The sequence below is a fragment of the Carcharhinus amblyrhynchos genome, chromosome 32 (genome assembly GCF_965287045.1).
Source record: "Carcharhinus amblyrhynchos chromosome 32, sCarAmb.v2.hapA, whole genome shotgun sequence".
In the NCBI taxonomy this organism is placed as follows: domain Eukaryota; kingdom Metazoa; phylum Chordata; class Chondrichthyes; order Carcharhiniformes; family Carcharhinidae; genus Carcharhinus; species Carcharhinus amblyrhynchos.
The window spans coordinates 16727835-16742163 of record NC_137355.1 but is presented as its reverse complement, the minus strand read 5'-3'; the positions used below and the strand labels follow the sequence as shown (position 1 = coordinate 16742163).

At 46.1% G+C, this 14329-nt stretch overlaps 1 protein-coding gene across 1 annotated transcript in view; it reads right to left on the bottom strand.

Moving 5' to 3' along the window:
• LOC145360683 (protein ERGIC-53-like) overlaps positions 1–14329 on the bottom strand; it is an 80850-nt gene that overhangs the window by 39935 nt on the left and 26586 nt on the right. The window contains exons 9-10 of the mRNA XM_080216038.1: positions 12217–12413; positions 8623–8699 (exon numbers count right to left, since the gene is read on the bottom strand). Of these exons, the coding sequence (XP_080072164.1) occupies positions 8623–8699; positions 12217–12413 (274 nt within the window). The remainder of the gene's footprint in view (positions 1–8622; positions 8700–12216; positions 12414–14329) is intronic.

The window sequence follows — 14329 nt, the reverse complement described above, 5'->3', positions numbered from 1 at the left end:
TGACTAATCAAACCAACCCACACGTATAGATTGTGGGGGGAAACCACAGCATCCAGAGGAAACCCACGCAGAGACAGCGAGAAGGTACAAACTCCACACAGACAGTGACCCGAGACCGGAATTGAACCTGGGCCCCTGGCGCTGTGTGGCAGCAGTGCTAACCACTGTGCCAATGTGCCTTGGGTGACAGTCTTTGTGGCGGTTGTACATTCTGCCTGTGGGTTTCCTCCGGGTGCTCTGGTTTTCTCCCAAAGTGCAAAAGACGTGCTGGTTAGGATGCATCGGCCGTGCTGAATTCTCCCTCAGCGTACCCGAACAGGTGCCGGAGTGTGGCAACTAGAGGATTTTCACAATAACTTCACTGCAGTGTTAATGTAAGCCTACTTGCGACACTAATAAATAAACTTCAAAAAAACTTTAAACTTAAAAGTTACCAATGGTTTTGATTGGGTAAAAGTTGTTCCCCACTCATTGAGATCAAAACTCGGAAACATCAACATAGGGCAGTTACTAATAAGTCCAGTCAGGAATTCGGGAGACCTTCTTGATCCAGGGAGCGCTGAGAATTGGAATTGGCTACCACAATGGTAAATGGTGTTTGAGAGAGATAGAAAGGTGTAGGAAGCTATGGTTGATGTGATTAGGTGAAGAATAAAGTGACAAATATGAACACGGACATTTTTTTAAAAATACATTCATGCAATGGGGGCATCACTGGCTGGGCCAGCATTTATTGCCCATCCCTAATTGCCCTTGAGCTGAGTGGCTTTCCAGGCCATTTCAGAGGGTCAACCACATTGCTGTGGCTCTGGAGTCACATGTAGGCCAGCAGATTTCCTTCCCTGAAGGACGTTAGTGAACCAGATGGGTTTTTCCGACAATGGTTACATGGTCATCAGTAGATAATTAATTCCAGATTTTTTTATTGAATTTAGATTTTTGGTTCCAGCTATTGATCAAATGTATAACCATCTTGACATTGTAAACTTCAGAAAGGAGTGTGTGTGTTGGACTGCCTTTCTCCCACCATGCATTGGTCAATAAAGAACATCTTTACCCAGCACACCGTCTTTCACGAGTCTTTGTGCTTAGCTGTTCAGTTCAATACTTAGTAGCTGGGTAGCGAAGGGATTGACTAAGGTATTGCCACAGACGAGGGACTTCAGTTACAAGGAGCACAGTTGTGCAACTGGAGATCTGATGGAAATCTGAAAGATCTGGGGGGGAGCAGCACAGTGGTTAGCACCTGCTGCCTCACAGCACCAGGGACCCGGGTTCAATTCCTGGCTTGGGTCACTGTATGCGTGGAGGTTGCACATTCTCCCCATGTCTGTGTGGGTTTCCTCCGGTTTCCTCCCACAGTATTGTAACATAAACAGGGCCTAGTTTTGTGGCTGATAAAATTGGATATCCTAAATTAAAGAATTGGGCATATTAAAAATCAAACACAGTCAAACCTCAGGCAGGCCAATTGTACAATACACAAACCTGTCTGGGCCTGACTCATCAACCTCCTATCAAAGGTCGTTGCATCCTACGGATACTTAGCAGGAATTCATTGCACCCCAGCCTATTGTTAGAAGCCCAGATCGGGCCAGACTTTCTGTCACAAGTTCCTGCAGTTGGCTTAATCTGATAACAGGTTAATGTAAACAGCAGCATGGAGATGGACACCTGGGGGCGGACCCTGGTGTCCTGTCAGGCAGACATCAAGAAACCCACTGGGTATTGGAACCCCCTCCTGGGACCTCATTGGCTGGAAACCAGAGAAGTTTCTGGAAAGGCAGGCAGGGGGAATAAAGGAACACACTTCCAGACACCAGGAGCGAAGACTGGAGAAGACTCGATGAAGGAGGTGACCCTTGACCATTTGGAAGACTGAACAGAGAAGGAAGAGGCTGCCATTGAGACTCACCTTCGTGACGCTGGACCAGAGAGACTCAGAGAATCGAGCCTGCAGTTTAACCAAACCATCTTTGCGGGTGGTATATCTGATTTTGGGGGATCCTCTTGTTTTATGTGGGTAATTTAAGGGTTAGTAGTGTTATTGTTAATAAACTTGTTGAACCTTTACTCGTGTTTGTCCTTTGTCCACCTTGCAAATAAGGGCACCAGGGTAAAACATTGGGGAAAGCAAACTGGTCAAAAGCATGAGAGAGAATTTTAAAATTACAACAGTATGAAAAACATGCTGGTTAGGTGCATTGGCCATGCCGGGATTCGAACGCCCAGCGCATGACCCTGGGTCTAGTGACAATACTGCCTGTCCTCATAGAATCACTACAGTGCAGGAAGAGGCCATTTGGCCCATCAAGCCTGCACTGTCAACAATCCCACCCAGGCCCTATCTTGTATTTACCCTGCTAATCCTTTTGTCACAAAGGGGCAATTTAGCAAGACCAATCCATCTAACCCGCATGTCTTTTGGAGTGTGGGAGGAAACCGGAGCACCTGGAGGAAACCCACGCAGTTACAGGGAGAATGTGCAAACTCACATGAACCGGTTTGGTCAGTTTTTGTGCATTCTACGCCAGCCCGGTTTTCCAAGCTGTGTTTAGTTTCCCTCACCCAAACTAAAGTGATTTTCCACTGGAACGTGCAGTGTGCACAAGACTGTTTATCGTCCTGCTTACCCCTGAAGGCAGCTATTGTAGACTGAGAGAAATCCCAGTGGCAAGGATAGAGTCCTAACAGTTGCTGGCTGTGGTTATCTTAAAGGCCCTGGAGATGAGATAGAGAAAATCCTGGGGTTTAAACACTAATGAAATTACTAAACGGGGAGAAATTAACCCAGACTAAGGACCACAATGTGCCTCATATTTATTTTATATAAAGGTACTACTTGCAGAGACACTCACATAACTACTGCTATGGAAATTAAACAGGTATTTTAGATTTAAACAAGTATTTTTGAATTGTGTACCTTGGTTAAAATGCTAACTGCCCTGGAGCATAAAGGGAAGAGTGTTAAACCAGACAGGACACATTCTTTGGCAACAATAAACCACAGAATACAACTATGTTATCAGAAGAAAGTCAAAAGAGAGTGTACATTCTCATACTTTAGACAGTGACTAGATGCATTCACAACATATATAAGATATTCAGTTCCTACTGAAAATGAAACAGAAGGAGACAGTGGGAACAACAACCAAAAGAGAAAATGCTGGAAAATCTCAGCAGGTCTGGCAGCATCTGTAAGGAGAGAAAAGAGCTGACGTTTCGAGTCCAGATGACCCTTTGTCAAAAGTGGAAACGTCACCTTTACAACTCTTGGTGGGAAAGGAACTTTTGAACTTTACGGATGTATGTAAGTAAGGTTGCTTAGCAACAGTGGGTTGAAATGTCCATGACCTGTAGACCAATGAATTCCTCATTCTACTAGAAGGTAGGATACAAGTGGCCAAGATAAATGTGTACCAACGCGAATGGAGCATCCAGCTGTTGGCCAAAGTGAATAATGTGTGCCAACGCGTTAGGATGACAGGATAGGTGGGAGAATTGAACTTATGAAAATGTATACTCTATATACACTGTAAACTTCAGAAAGGAGTTTCTGTGCGGGGCTGCCTTTCTCCAACCATGCATTGGTTAGTAGAGAATATCTTTATCCAGCACACTATTTTTCATGAGTCTTTGTGCTTAGCTGTTCAGTTCAATATCTAGCAGCTGAGAGAAAGCCATCACTTCAACATGGGTAGAGAAGGGATTGACTAAGGCATTGCCACAGATGAGGGACTTCTGTTACAAGGCGCACAGTCATGCAACTGGAGATCTGATGGATCTGGGGGGGAGCAGCACGGTGACACAGTGGTTAGCACTGCTGCCTCACAGTGCCAGGGACCTGGGCTCAACTTCTGGCTTGGGTCACTGTTTGTGTGGAATCTACACGTTCTCCCCATGTCTGCAAGGGGTTTCCTCTGGGTGCTCTGGTTTCCTCCCACAGGATGAAAGACATGCTGATGAGATGCATTCACCATGCTAAAATCTCCCTCAGTGTAACCCAAACAGGTGCCAGAGTGTGGCGACGAGGGGAGTTTCACAATAATTTCACTGCAGTGTTAACGTAAGCCGACTTGCAACACTAATAAATAAACTAAACTTAATAAAGCATTCCAAATGATGAGGTATAGATAAGGTAAAATAATTTCTTCAGGAGGATTGAATATTAAGGTCATCACCCAACCAGCCTCCCATCCATTGACTCTGTCTACAATTCCCACTGCCTCGGGAAAGCAGCCGGCATAATTAAGGACCCCACGCATCCGGACATTCTCTCTCCCACCTTCTTCCTTCGGGAAAAAGATACAAAGGTCTGAGGTCACGTACCAGCCAACTCAAGAACAGCCTCTTCCCTGCTATCATCAAACTTTTGAATGGGCCTACCTTGCATTAAGTTGATCTTTCTCTACACCCTAGCCAAGACTGTAACATTGCATTCTGCACTCTCTTCTTTCCTTCTCTATGAACGGTATGCTTTGTACAGCGCACAAGAAACAATACTTTTCACTGAATGCTAATACACGTGACAATAATAAATCGAATCAAATCAAAACAAAAGGACAAAGGACACGCCAGGAGGGTTAGCTATTTTGGAAACAAAATCCAGAATATAAAATCCATAGGATCCCTACAGTGCAGAAATAGGCCATTGGGCCCATCGAGCCTGCACCAACAACAATCCCACCCAAGCCCCCATCTCCGCAACCCCACACATTTACCCCGCCAATCCCTCTAACCAACCATCCCTGGGGCACTAGATGGCAATTTAGCACAGCCAATGCACCTAAACAGCATGTCTTTCGGACTGTGGGATGAAACCGGAACAGCCGGAAGAAACCCACACAGAAATGGGGAGAATGTGCAGACTGCGCACAGACAGTGACCTAAGCCAACAATCGAACCCGGGTCCCTGGCGCTATGAAGCAGCAGTGCTAACCAGTGTGCCACCGTGCTGCCCAACATGTTTTAAAAGAGATAAGTATTTTTAAAAAATGCTTAAAGAGAAAGGGTGCGAGGGGCAAAAGCAGAGAGGTGGGGGTGAGGGGGATTAGGGAAGCAGGCACAGTTGTACTGGATTTGAACGGTCTCTTCTGGTCTAAGATTTTTCAGGCACATTAATAGATGCGAGTCTAACTTCCACACCCGCTGGCATTCACTCACAGCACCTCACGCAAACTGAGACACAGCTGAAACCCAGGTACAGCAAAAAGCACCGCACCATCTCACTGACCACTGAGTGTAGCTGTACAAGACCAAAACACAGATTCCTGTCTCCTGCCCACTCCTCTTCAATGCTTTGTCACCATCTACTGCATCTCCATAGAAAATGCAAAGTTAATGATGGACATTTATATGGAATACAAATACTCTATATCAGCACACTTTTTTTTTAAGTGGCACAGTGATTAGCACAGCCTCACAGCGCCAAGGATGTGGGTTTGATTCCTGCCTCAGGTCACGTTGTGTGTGGAGTTTCACATTCTCCCCGTCTCTGTGTGGGTTTCCTCCTACAGTCTGAAAGATGTGCTGGTTAGGGTGCATTGGCCATTCTAACAAATAAATGCAGGTTAAGTTGATTGGCTATGATAAATTAACCCCAGTGGTGAGGTGGATTAGCAAGCTAAAAATGAGGAGTTAAGGGAATAGGGCATTGTGGAATTGTGGTCGGTGAAAACTAAATGGGCCAAATGGCCTCCTTCTGCGCTGTTGTAATTCTATACCAGCACCCACTAACGTGGTGGTTTACCAGATGCACCATAGTATGGTGAGTGGCACAGTGGGCGGTTAGCACTGCTGCCTCACAATGCCAGGGACCTGGGTTCGTTTCCCAGCTTGGGTCACTGTCTGTGCGGAGTCTGCACATTCTCCCCGTGTCTGCGTGGGTTTCCTCCGGTTTCCTTCCACAGTCTGAAAGATGTGCTGGTTAGGTGTATTGGCCGTGCTAAATTCTCCCTCAGCGTACCCGAACAGGTGCCAGAGTGTGGTGACTCGGGGATTTTCACAGTAACTTCATTGCAGTGTTAATGTAAGCCTACTTGTGACACCAATAAATAAAACTCACTTAAAAAACTTTGAAAACTTTCCAGATGTATCACAGCTTGGTATGGCTCCTGCTCTGCTCAGATTTACTCACTGTCCCAGCATCCACCGCTGGTCGCGAATTCCACAGATTCACAAACTTTTAGATGTCATTTCTTCTCAACTCTGTTTTAATTTGTTACCCCTCATCCTAAGACTCTGACCTCTCGTCCTAGAATGTCCCACAAGAGGAAGCATCCACTCCACGTATACTTTATCCAGACCTTTTATCATAGAACATAGAACACTACAGCACAAACAGATCCTTTGGCCCTCAGTTTTCGCCAATCATATCCGTACCTACCAGGCCTATCTATAACTCTCAATCCCATTAAATCCCATGTACTCATCCAGAAGTCTCTTAAAAGACCCCAGCGAGTTCGCCTCTATCACCACCGATGGCAGCCGATTCCACTCACCCACTACCCTCAGTGAAAAACTTACCCCTGACATCTCCTCTGTACCTACTCCCCAGCACCTTACACGTGTGTCCTCTCGTAGCGACTATTTCAGCCCTGGGAAATAGCGTCTGAGAATCTACCCTATCTATTACCTCTCAACATCTTATAAACCTCTATCAGGTCACCTCCCATCCAGGGAGAAAAGACCTAGCTCCCTCAACCTATCCTCATAAGGCATGCCACCCAATCCAGGCAACATCCTTGTAAGTCTCCTCTGCACCCTTTCAAAAGCTTCCACGTCCTTCTTGTAGCAAGGCGACCACTGAATCATCTTGTACACCTCAACTTGATCTCCCTTCATTCTTCTAAATTCCAGAGAGTGTAGGTCTAAACTGTTCAATCTCTCTTCATTGAACAAGCATGACCCTGAGTTTGGGTTCCTTGCTGTTTGAATTCACCGCTTTGCTTTCTTGCTGATTGCTCTGTCCTTGGTCTACTGCAGTGAAATTTAAGGCAAGTTCGAGGAACACCACCTCATCTTTCGATTAGGCACTCTACAGCCTCTGGACTCAACTCTGAGTTCAACGGTTCCAGGTCATAAACTCTGTCCCCCATTGCGTGTCTTTTTTCTTGGCCAAACTCCTGTTTGAATCTGTTTTTTTTCTTGTTTTTGTTTTTGGAGAGAGAGCTGGCTATTATTCCAGCAGTCACGCTTGCCCTAGACAAGTGTTTTGTTTCGTTACTACAAGCACTTGGCAAAAGCAAATTAGTGCGGCTGCTGGAATCTGAAACACAAATAGAGAATGCTTGAAAATCTCAGCAGGTCTGACAGCATCTGTGGAGACAGGATAGAGCTCACCACTCCCTTTGGCTTTTATTCCGTGACATCTTCTGTCAGCAACACCCTCATCCCATGAAAGAATTTAGAAACACAATGTTTAGTCACGTAGAGTAGAAGTTTGAAAATGTAAAATCTTTAAGTCTGTCCACTGGGAATTCAAATTTTTTTTTTTTAAAAAGTTATTGGTCTTTGAGGGAATTGTAATAGTCGGAAGGTTAAAATTTCCAAAGATACGGGTCATTCGAAATGATGGTATGGTGGCACAGTGGTTAGCAATTCTGCCTCATAGTGCCAGGGTATCGCATTCAATTCTGGTCTTGGGTGACAGTGTGGAGTTTGCACACTCTCCCCATTTCTGCGTGGGTTTCCTCTGGGTGCTCCGGTTTCCTCCCACACTCCACCGATATGCAAGTTAGGTGGATTGGCCATGCTAAACTGCCCCTTAGTGTCTGAAGACGTGCAGGTTAGGTGGATTGACCATGCTAAATTGTGCCCAGTCTCCAAAGATGGGAGGGAGTGGGATAGCTTGATCTTGAGTTCGGACATAGCTCGGCACAACATCGAGGGCCGAAGGGCCTGAACTGTGCTGTATTGTTCTATGTTCTAGATGCGTAGATTAGGTAGATTGGCCAAGCAAAATTGCCCCTTAGTATCCAAAAATGTCCAGGTTAGATGGATTGGCCATGCTAAATTGCTTCTTAGTGTCCAAAATCATAGAAACCCTACAGTAAAGAAAGCGACCCTTCAGCCCATTGAGTCTGCACCAACCACAATCCCACCCAAACCCTACCCCCACAATCCCTACACATTTACCCACTAATCCCTCTAGACTACGCATCTCAGGACTCTAAGGGGCAATTTCAGCACGGCCAATCAACCTAACCCGCATGTCTTTCAAGCTGTGGGAGGAAACCGGAGCACCTGGAGGAAACCCACATAGACACAAGGAGAATGTGCAAACTTCATACAGACAGTGACCCAAGCCGGGAATCAAACCCAGGTCCCTGGAGCTGTGAAGCAACAGTGCTAACCACTATGCCACCCAAAGATGGGTAGATTAGAAGAATTGGCCATGCTAAATGTGTTACACGGTTAGGGTGCCGGTGAGCATCTGGGTAAGATTCTCTGTCAGAGAGTCAGTGCAGACTCGATGGGCAGAATGGCCTCCTTCTGCACTGTAGGGATCCTAGGATGATGTTGTACTCCGCTTTCACTGCTTTCCGGAATTCCGGGATTCAAGCTCCAACTCATTCCCTGTTCTACCTGGAGATGCACTCCATCCATAACAGAAAGATGTACCTTATCTCTTGCACTTGTTGAATCATCTGCTTCTGACCATTCAGCACCGGCACCAAGCTCTGGGGACCATCGCCATCCTATCAAACAAAGGACACATTGAAGCCAGAGGGATATTGTCTGCGGTACGTCAAGCAAAGCCAAGATTCCTCAGTCACACACGGCAAAGCAATGGGATTCATCGGAATTGTTGCTTCAATCCTCAATCCCTAGACTACACAGCGCTGAATTGCACAGTTCAGGGAGTAACCCAGCACCCATCAGCTTCTCCACATCAAAGCGGGAGGGAAAATAAATCTTAGCCTCCACAGCAACACCCAAGTGAATAATTAAAATGAGGCAGATATCATGCTTCTAATGTCATCAATTTAAAATTTACGTCTTGTAAAATTATACTTAGCACATCAGATGTACAAGTTTCGAATATCGTTTCAAACATTATACAAGTTCAAATGTATCCAATTCAGTCTACTTTTTTTTATATACAGCGTATTTACAAGCACTCACCGTAAAGGTTTGCGGACCCCAATTTAGCACAAGGTGGGCACAGTGGTTAGCACCGTTGCCTCACAGCGCCTAGGACCCAGGTTCACTTCCTGACTTGGGGCACTGTTTGTGTGGAGTTTGCACATTCTCCCTGTGTCTGCATGGGTTTCCTCCAGTTTCCACCCACAGTCCAAAGACATGCTGGTTAGGGTGCATTGACCGTGCTAAATTCTCCCTCAGTGTACACGAACAGGCGCCGGAGTGTGGCGACTAGGGGATTTTCACAGTAACTTCATTGCAGTGTTATTGTAAGCCTACTTGTGACATTAATAAATAAACTTTCACTTTACTTTTTAGAAACAGCCAAGGGGAAACAGTGAAACCCTAGCAATATGTGTAACTTCAGCAATTAAGCATTTAAATTACTCAGTTCACTGACTTTATAAGACCATAAGACATAGGAGCAGAATTAGGCCACTCGGCCCATCGAGTCCGCTCTGCCATTCAATCATGGCTGATATTTTTCTCATCCCCATTCTCCTGCATTTTCCCCATAAACCCTGATCCCCTTATTAATCAAGAACCCATCTCTGTCTTAAGGATACTCAATGACCTGGCCTCCACAGCCTTCTGAGGCAAAGAGTTCCACAGATTCACTTGGCTAAAGAAATTTCCTCCTCATCATTGTTTTAAAGGATCGTCCCTTTAGCCTGGGGTTGTGCCTCTGGTTCTAGTTTTTCCTACTCGTGGCAACATCCTTTCCACGTCCACTCTGTCCAGGCCTCACAGTATCCTGTAAGTTTCAATAAGATCCCCCTTCATTCTTCTAAACTCCAATGAGTACAGACCCAGAGTCCTCAACATTCCTTACATGTTGCATTTCTCCATCCGCCCAGATGCTTTGGATGCACATGTTCCACCCTCACGGCTAAATCCTTCCTCTCTCTTTAGTTCAGTTTAGTTTATTTATTAGTGTCACAAGTGGGCTCACAGTAACACCGCAGCGAAGTCACTATGAGAATCCCCAAGCCACCACACGCCTGGGTGGGATTGCTGTCGGTGCAGGCTCGATGGGCCGAATGGCCTCTTCTGCACTGTGGGGATTCTATGAGATTGCGCGCCCCTTTATGCACCTTTCACAGCAACTCATTATTGTTTGTGGGAGTTAATACAAAAACCCAAATACAAATATATTAAACATGAACCTCGTGTGTGTGTGTGTATGTATATTCAGTCATATAATGCTCATTCTCTCGAATCGTAAATTATAATCTCCATAATCCCCGAGACAAAGCCTCTTAGAGCAGGAGCTGCTGAGATATACAAATAAGATAGAATATTCAGGATAATCCCCTGCAGAAGCAGCACTGGATTGGCAACACTTGTGTCCAGCACTGAATAATTACACAAATCAAGGAAAATGTGCCACAGGAGATTATTTAATAAATAACGGATCTCTGAGCAAATTCTTCTCTCAATATCCTGCATTTTTTTTTGCAGTGTTTAAGTAACACGATTGCCTCAGAAGTAACCCAGAGGATTAAAGGTGGTCATAGCTCTTTCAGTGTTCTAAGGTAGAACATAAAATTCAACTGCTTTTCTCCCTCCGTGACTCTAATCATCTTACCCACACTTTAAAAAGGCAGAAGCAGGGTTAAGGTGCTCCGTGTGGAATAGTAGCTGAAGGGATACTCCACTATCAAGTGTCTAAACATAGCCTCAGCTGTGTCTAACATCTGTACCTCAACAAGATACAACCCACTGATCCATCAGACAAAAAAAGCTTCAAGGCAAAACACAAATTTTGCTCATTTCATTTTGCACGACTTCAGGGAATTTCATCTCTAACCTCTCTGCCTCCTTCTCTCTCCCTCTTCCTTGAGGATATGCCATCAAGCCAGAGGCTTGGCTTCGATCCCCATCTCGGGTCACTGTCCGTGTGGAATTTGCACGTTCTCGCTCTGGGTTTCCTCCGGTTTCCTCCCACAATCCGAAAAACGTGCTGGTTAGGTGGATTGGCCATGTCAAACTGTCCCTTAACGTTCAAAGGTTTGATGGTTAGGTGTACAGGCCATGCTAAATCACCCTTACTTGTCCAAAAATGTGCAGATTAGGCAAGGTGGATTGGCCATGCTAAATTGTCCCATAGCATCCAAAGGTTTGAAGGTTAGGTGGTTTGGCCATGCTAAACTACCCTTACGTGTCCAAACGTGTGCACATTAGGCAGTGTCCAAAGCTGTGTAGGTTGGGTGGATTGGCCATGTTAAATTGCTCTTCAGTGTCCAAACTACTGCAGGTTAGGGGGATTGGCCATGCTAAATTCTCCCTTAGTGTCCAAAGATGTGCAGGTTAGCTGGGTAGGACATGGAAGTTGTGCAGGGTTACTGAGATAGGACATCTGACATCAGACTAACCTGCGCATCTTGGGACTCTAAGGGGCAATTTAGCATGGCCAATCCACCTAACCTGCACATCTTTGTACTGTGGGAGGAAACTAGGGCACCTAGAGTAAACCCATGCAGACGATGAGAATGTGCAAACTCCATACAGTCACCCAAGGCTGGAATCGAACCCATGTCCCTGGCGCTGTGAGGCAGCAGTGCTAACCCACCGTGCCACCCAGCGCCAGTATCTTTTTCACAGACTTAATTTAATAGTGTCAATATGCATTAACATTTATGTCTGAGATTTCACAGCTTTGCTGTAATGACTTCAATTAGGTCATTGAAGTTGGTCTCTCGGAGTATGAGCTCCCTGATTAAGGATCCAACTGATAGGCCAATTAGGGAGTATTTTCCTTGTATTTAGCCAGGAGTGTCAGTTCCTCTGGTATCCCCAGAGTGGACTGACTGATAGCACTCTGTGTACTGCTGTTGGAATTGTAAATAAAGGAATTTAGGTGTCTCCAAGGGCACTTGCTCGACCTGAGGTCAACGGTCATCGCTCGCTCTCCCCACCCCCCGCCTTTGATTCCCGTGGCAGGCACGGTGGTAGAGTTCTGGCAGTGCTAAAACTAACTTTGCCACAGGCATAAAGTGTCTGTACCCGCCGACTCTCAGCTGGGCCACGCACAGAAAGGCCCGTTTTAAAAAGCACCACTCGTGTACTTACCTGCGCCTGGGCACCCCTGGCTGTGGTGGTCCGCTGCTCCTTGCCCATCTTGCTCAACCTCTCCACGTATTGCTTCTGTTCTTCAAACGCTGTGTCCAACCTCTCCCGAAGATCCTTCAGCTCCCGGTGAATCATCGCCTGCCCACCAGCAACCATCTGTAACTCCCGCTGGCCCTCCGTCTCGAAGAGACGCGCGTCTGGAAACATTTACAAAGAAAAATAAAGTAAAATGCATGGTGAGTTGAAGTCTCTCTCATAGGGGGAGCAATCAGAGACTAAAACAGGCACGGGACAAAGATCCCTTTATGCCAAACCAAATGTCTAAGGCTCCTGACTGGCACAGTTGTAAGATAAATGGGTATAGAAAATAAATACCAATCGGAAGATCTATCCAAGATTTTCTCAGAAGAATTTTACGCTGCTTCTATTTTCCACAGGCTGAGACTCCTTTCTTGGGGAAGGAGGAACGATGGAACAATGGTTAGTTACAAAGGTACTGGCACTGGTTGGCACAGTGGCGCAATGGTTAGCACAGCTGCTTCACAGCGTAAAGAAACCCAGGTTCGATTCCAGCCTCGGGTGACTGCTAGTATGGAGTCTACACGTTCTCCTCGTATCTGCATGGGTTTCCTCCCACAGCCCAAAGATGTGTGGGTTCGGTGGATTGGCCGTGTTAAATTGTCTCTTATTTTTCAGGGAATTTACAAGTTAAATATGTGGGGTTAGAGGGATAGGGTCTGGGCGGGATTGTTGGTCGATGCAGGCTCAATGGGCTGAATAACCTCTCTCTGCACTGCTGGGATTCTATGGGCCATTTTGATTCTAAGGGCTATCTGGACACAATTCAGATCCGACTGCTCTCGGGCACCCCCATATGCACTCAGCCTGTTTCAGACGCAGTTCAGATCGCAGCCATTTTCGGGCCTTGGTAAAGTGGACATCTGCACGGATTGCGGAGGGTGATGTGTTTGTGGGATCTTGCTGTGCACAATTTGGGCTTCTGTGTTTCCTACATTACAGCAGTGACTATAAGTTTAAAAAAATACATAATTAGCTTTAAATAGTTTGGGGATTGTCAGTGAGAATCCAGCTCCCTTGTGTAAATAGTTAACACTTTCCCTCAGTGCCATATGTCGATGATTCCCAAGTCTCTCTGTGGACTATCCTCAAGAGACTGAGAACAGAACGTTCTTCAACTCTCGCTGGAACAACTGAGGCCAGCAACTTACCATACGATTACTTTCTGTTCATAGGATGTGGGCCTCACTGGCTGGGCCAGTATTTATTGCCCATCCCTAATTGCCCATTAACTGAGTGTCTCACTCGGCCAATCCAGGGGGCAGTTAAAAGTCAACCACATCACCTGTGGGTCTGGAGTCACGCGTAGGCCAGACCAGCTAAGATTTCCTCCCCTAAAAGGACATTAATGAACCGGATGGGTTCTTCCGACATTTGACAATGGTCTCATGGTCATCAGTAGATTCTTAATTCTAGATATTGTCTTGATGGGACTTGAATTGGGGGTGGCACAGTGGTTAGCACTGCTGCCTCATAGCGTCAGGGACCCGGGTTCAATTCCAGCCCATCCATCTGGAGTCTGCATGTTCTCCCCGTGTCTGCGTGGGTTTCCTCCAAGTGCTCCAGTTTCATCCCACAGTCCAAAGATGTACGAGTTAGATTGACTGGCCATGCTAAATTGACCCTAGTGTCAGGGGATTAACAGGCTAAAGGTGTGGGAATTGGGCCTGGCTGGGACTCGAGGGGCCAAATGGCCTTCCATACTGTAAGAATTCTAAGATCTTTGAATCCCGGTCCCCCGAGCATGCAAGGCTATGGACCTGGAAAAAGAGATTAGAGTTTTGGTGGCTAGCACAGACACAATGGGTTGAAGGGCCTCTTTTGGTGCTGTAAAACTGTATGACTGCTATCCTCGGTCCCTGGATTACCAGTTCAGTGACAATACCACCTTACCACCACCTATCCACAATCCAATGACTGGTTAAATAATGACTCGATTCTCCAGAAGAGAGTTAGGACCAAAGACATAATGACATAAACGCTGGGCGGCATAGTGACACAGTGGGTTAGCACTGCTGCTTCACAGTGCCAGGGA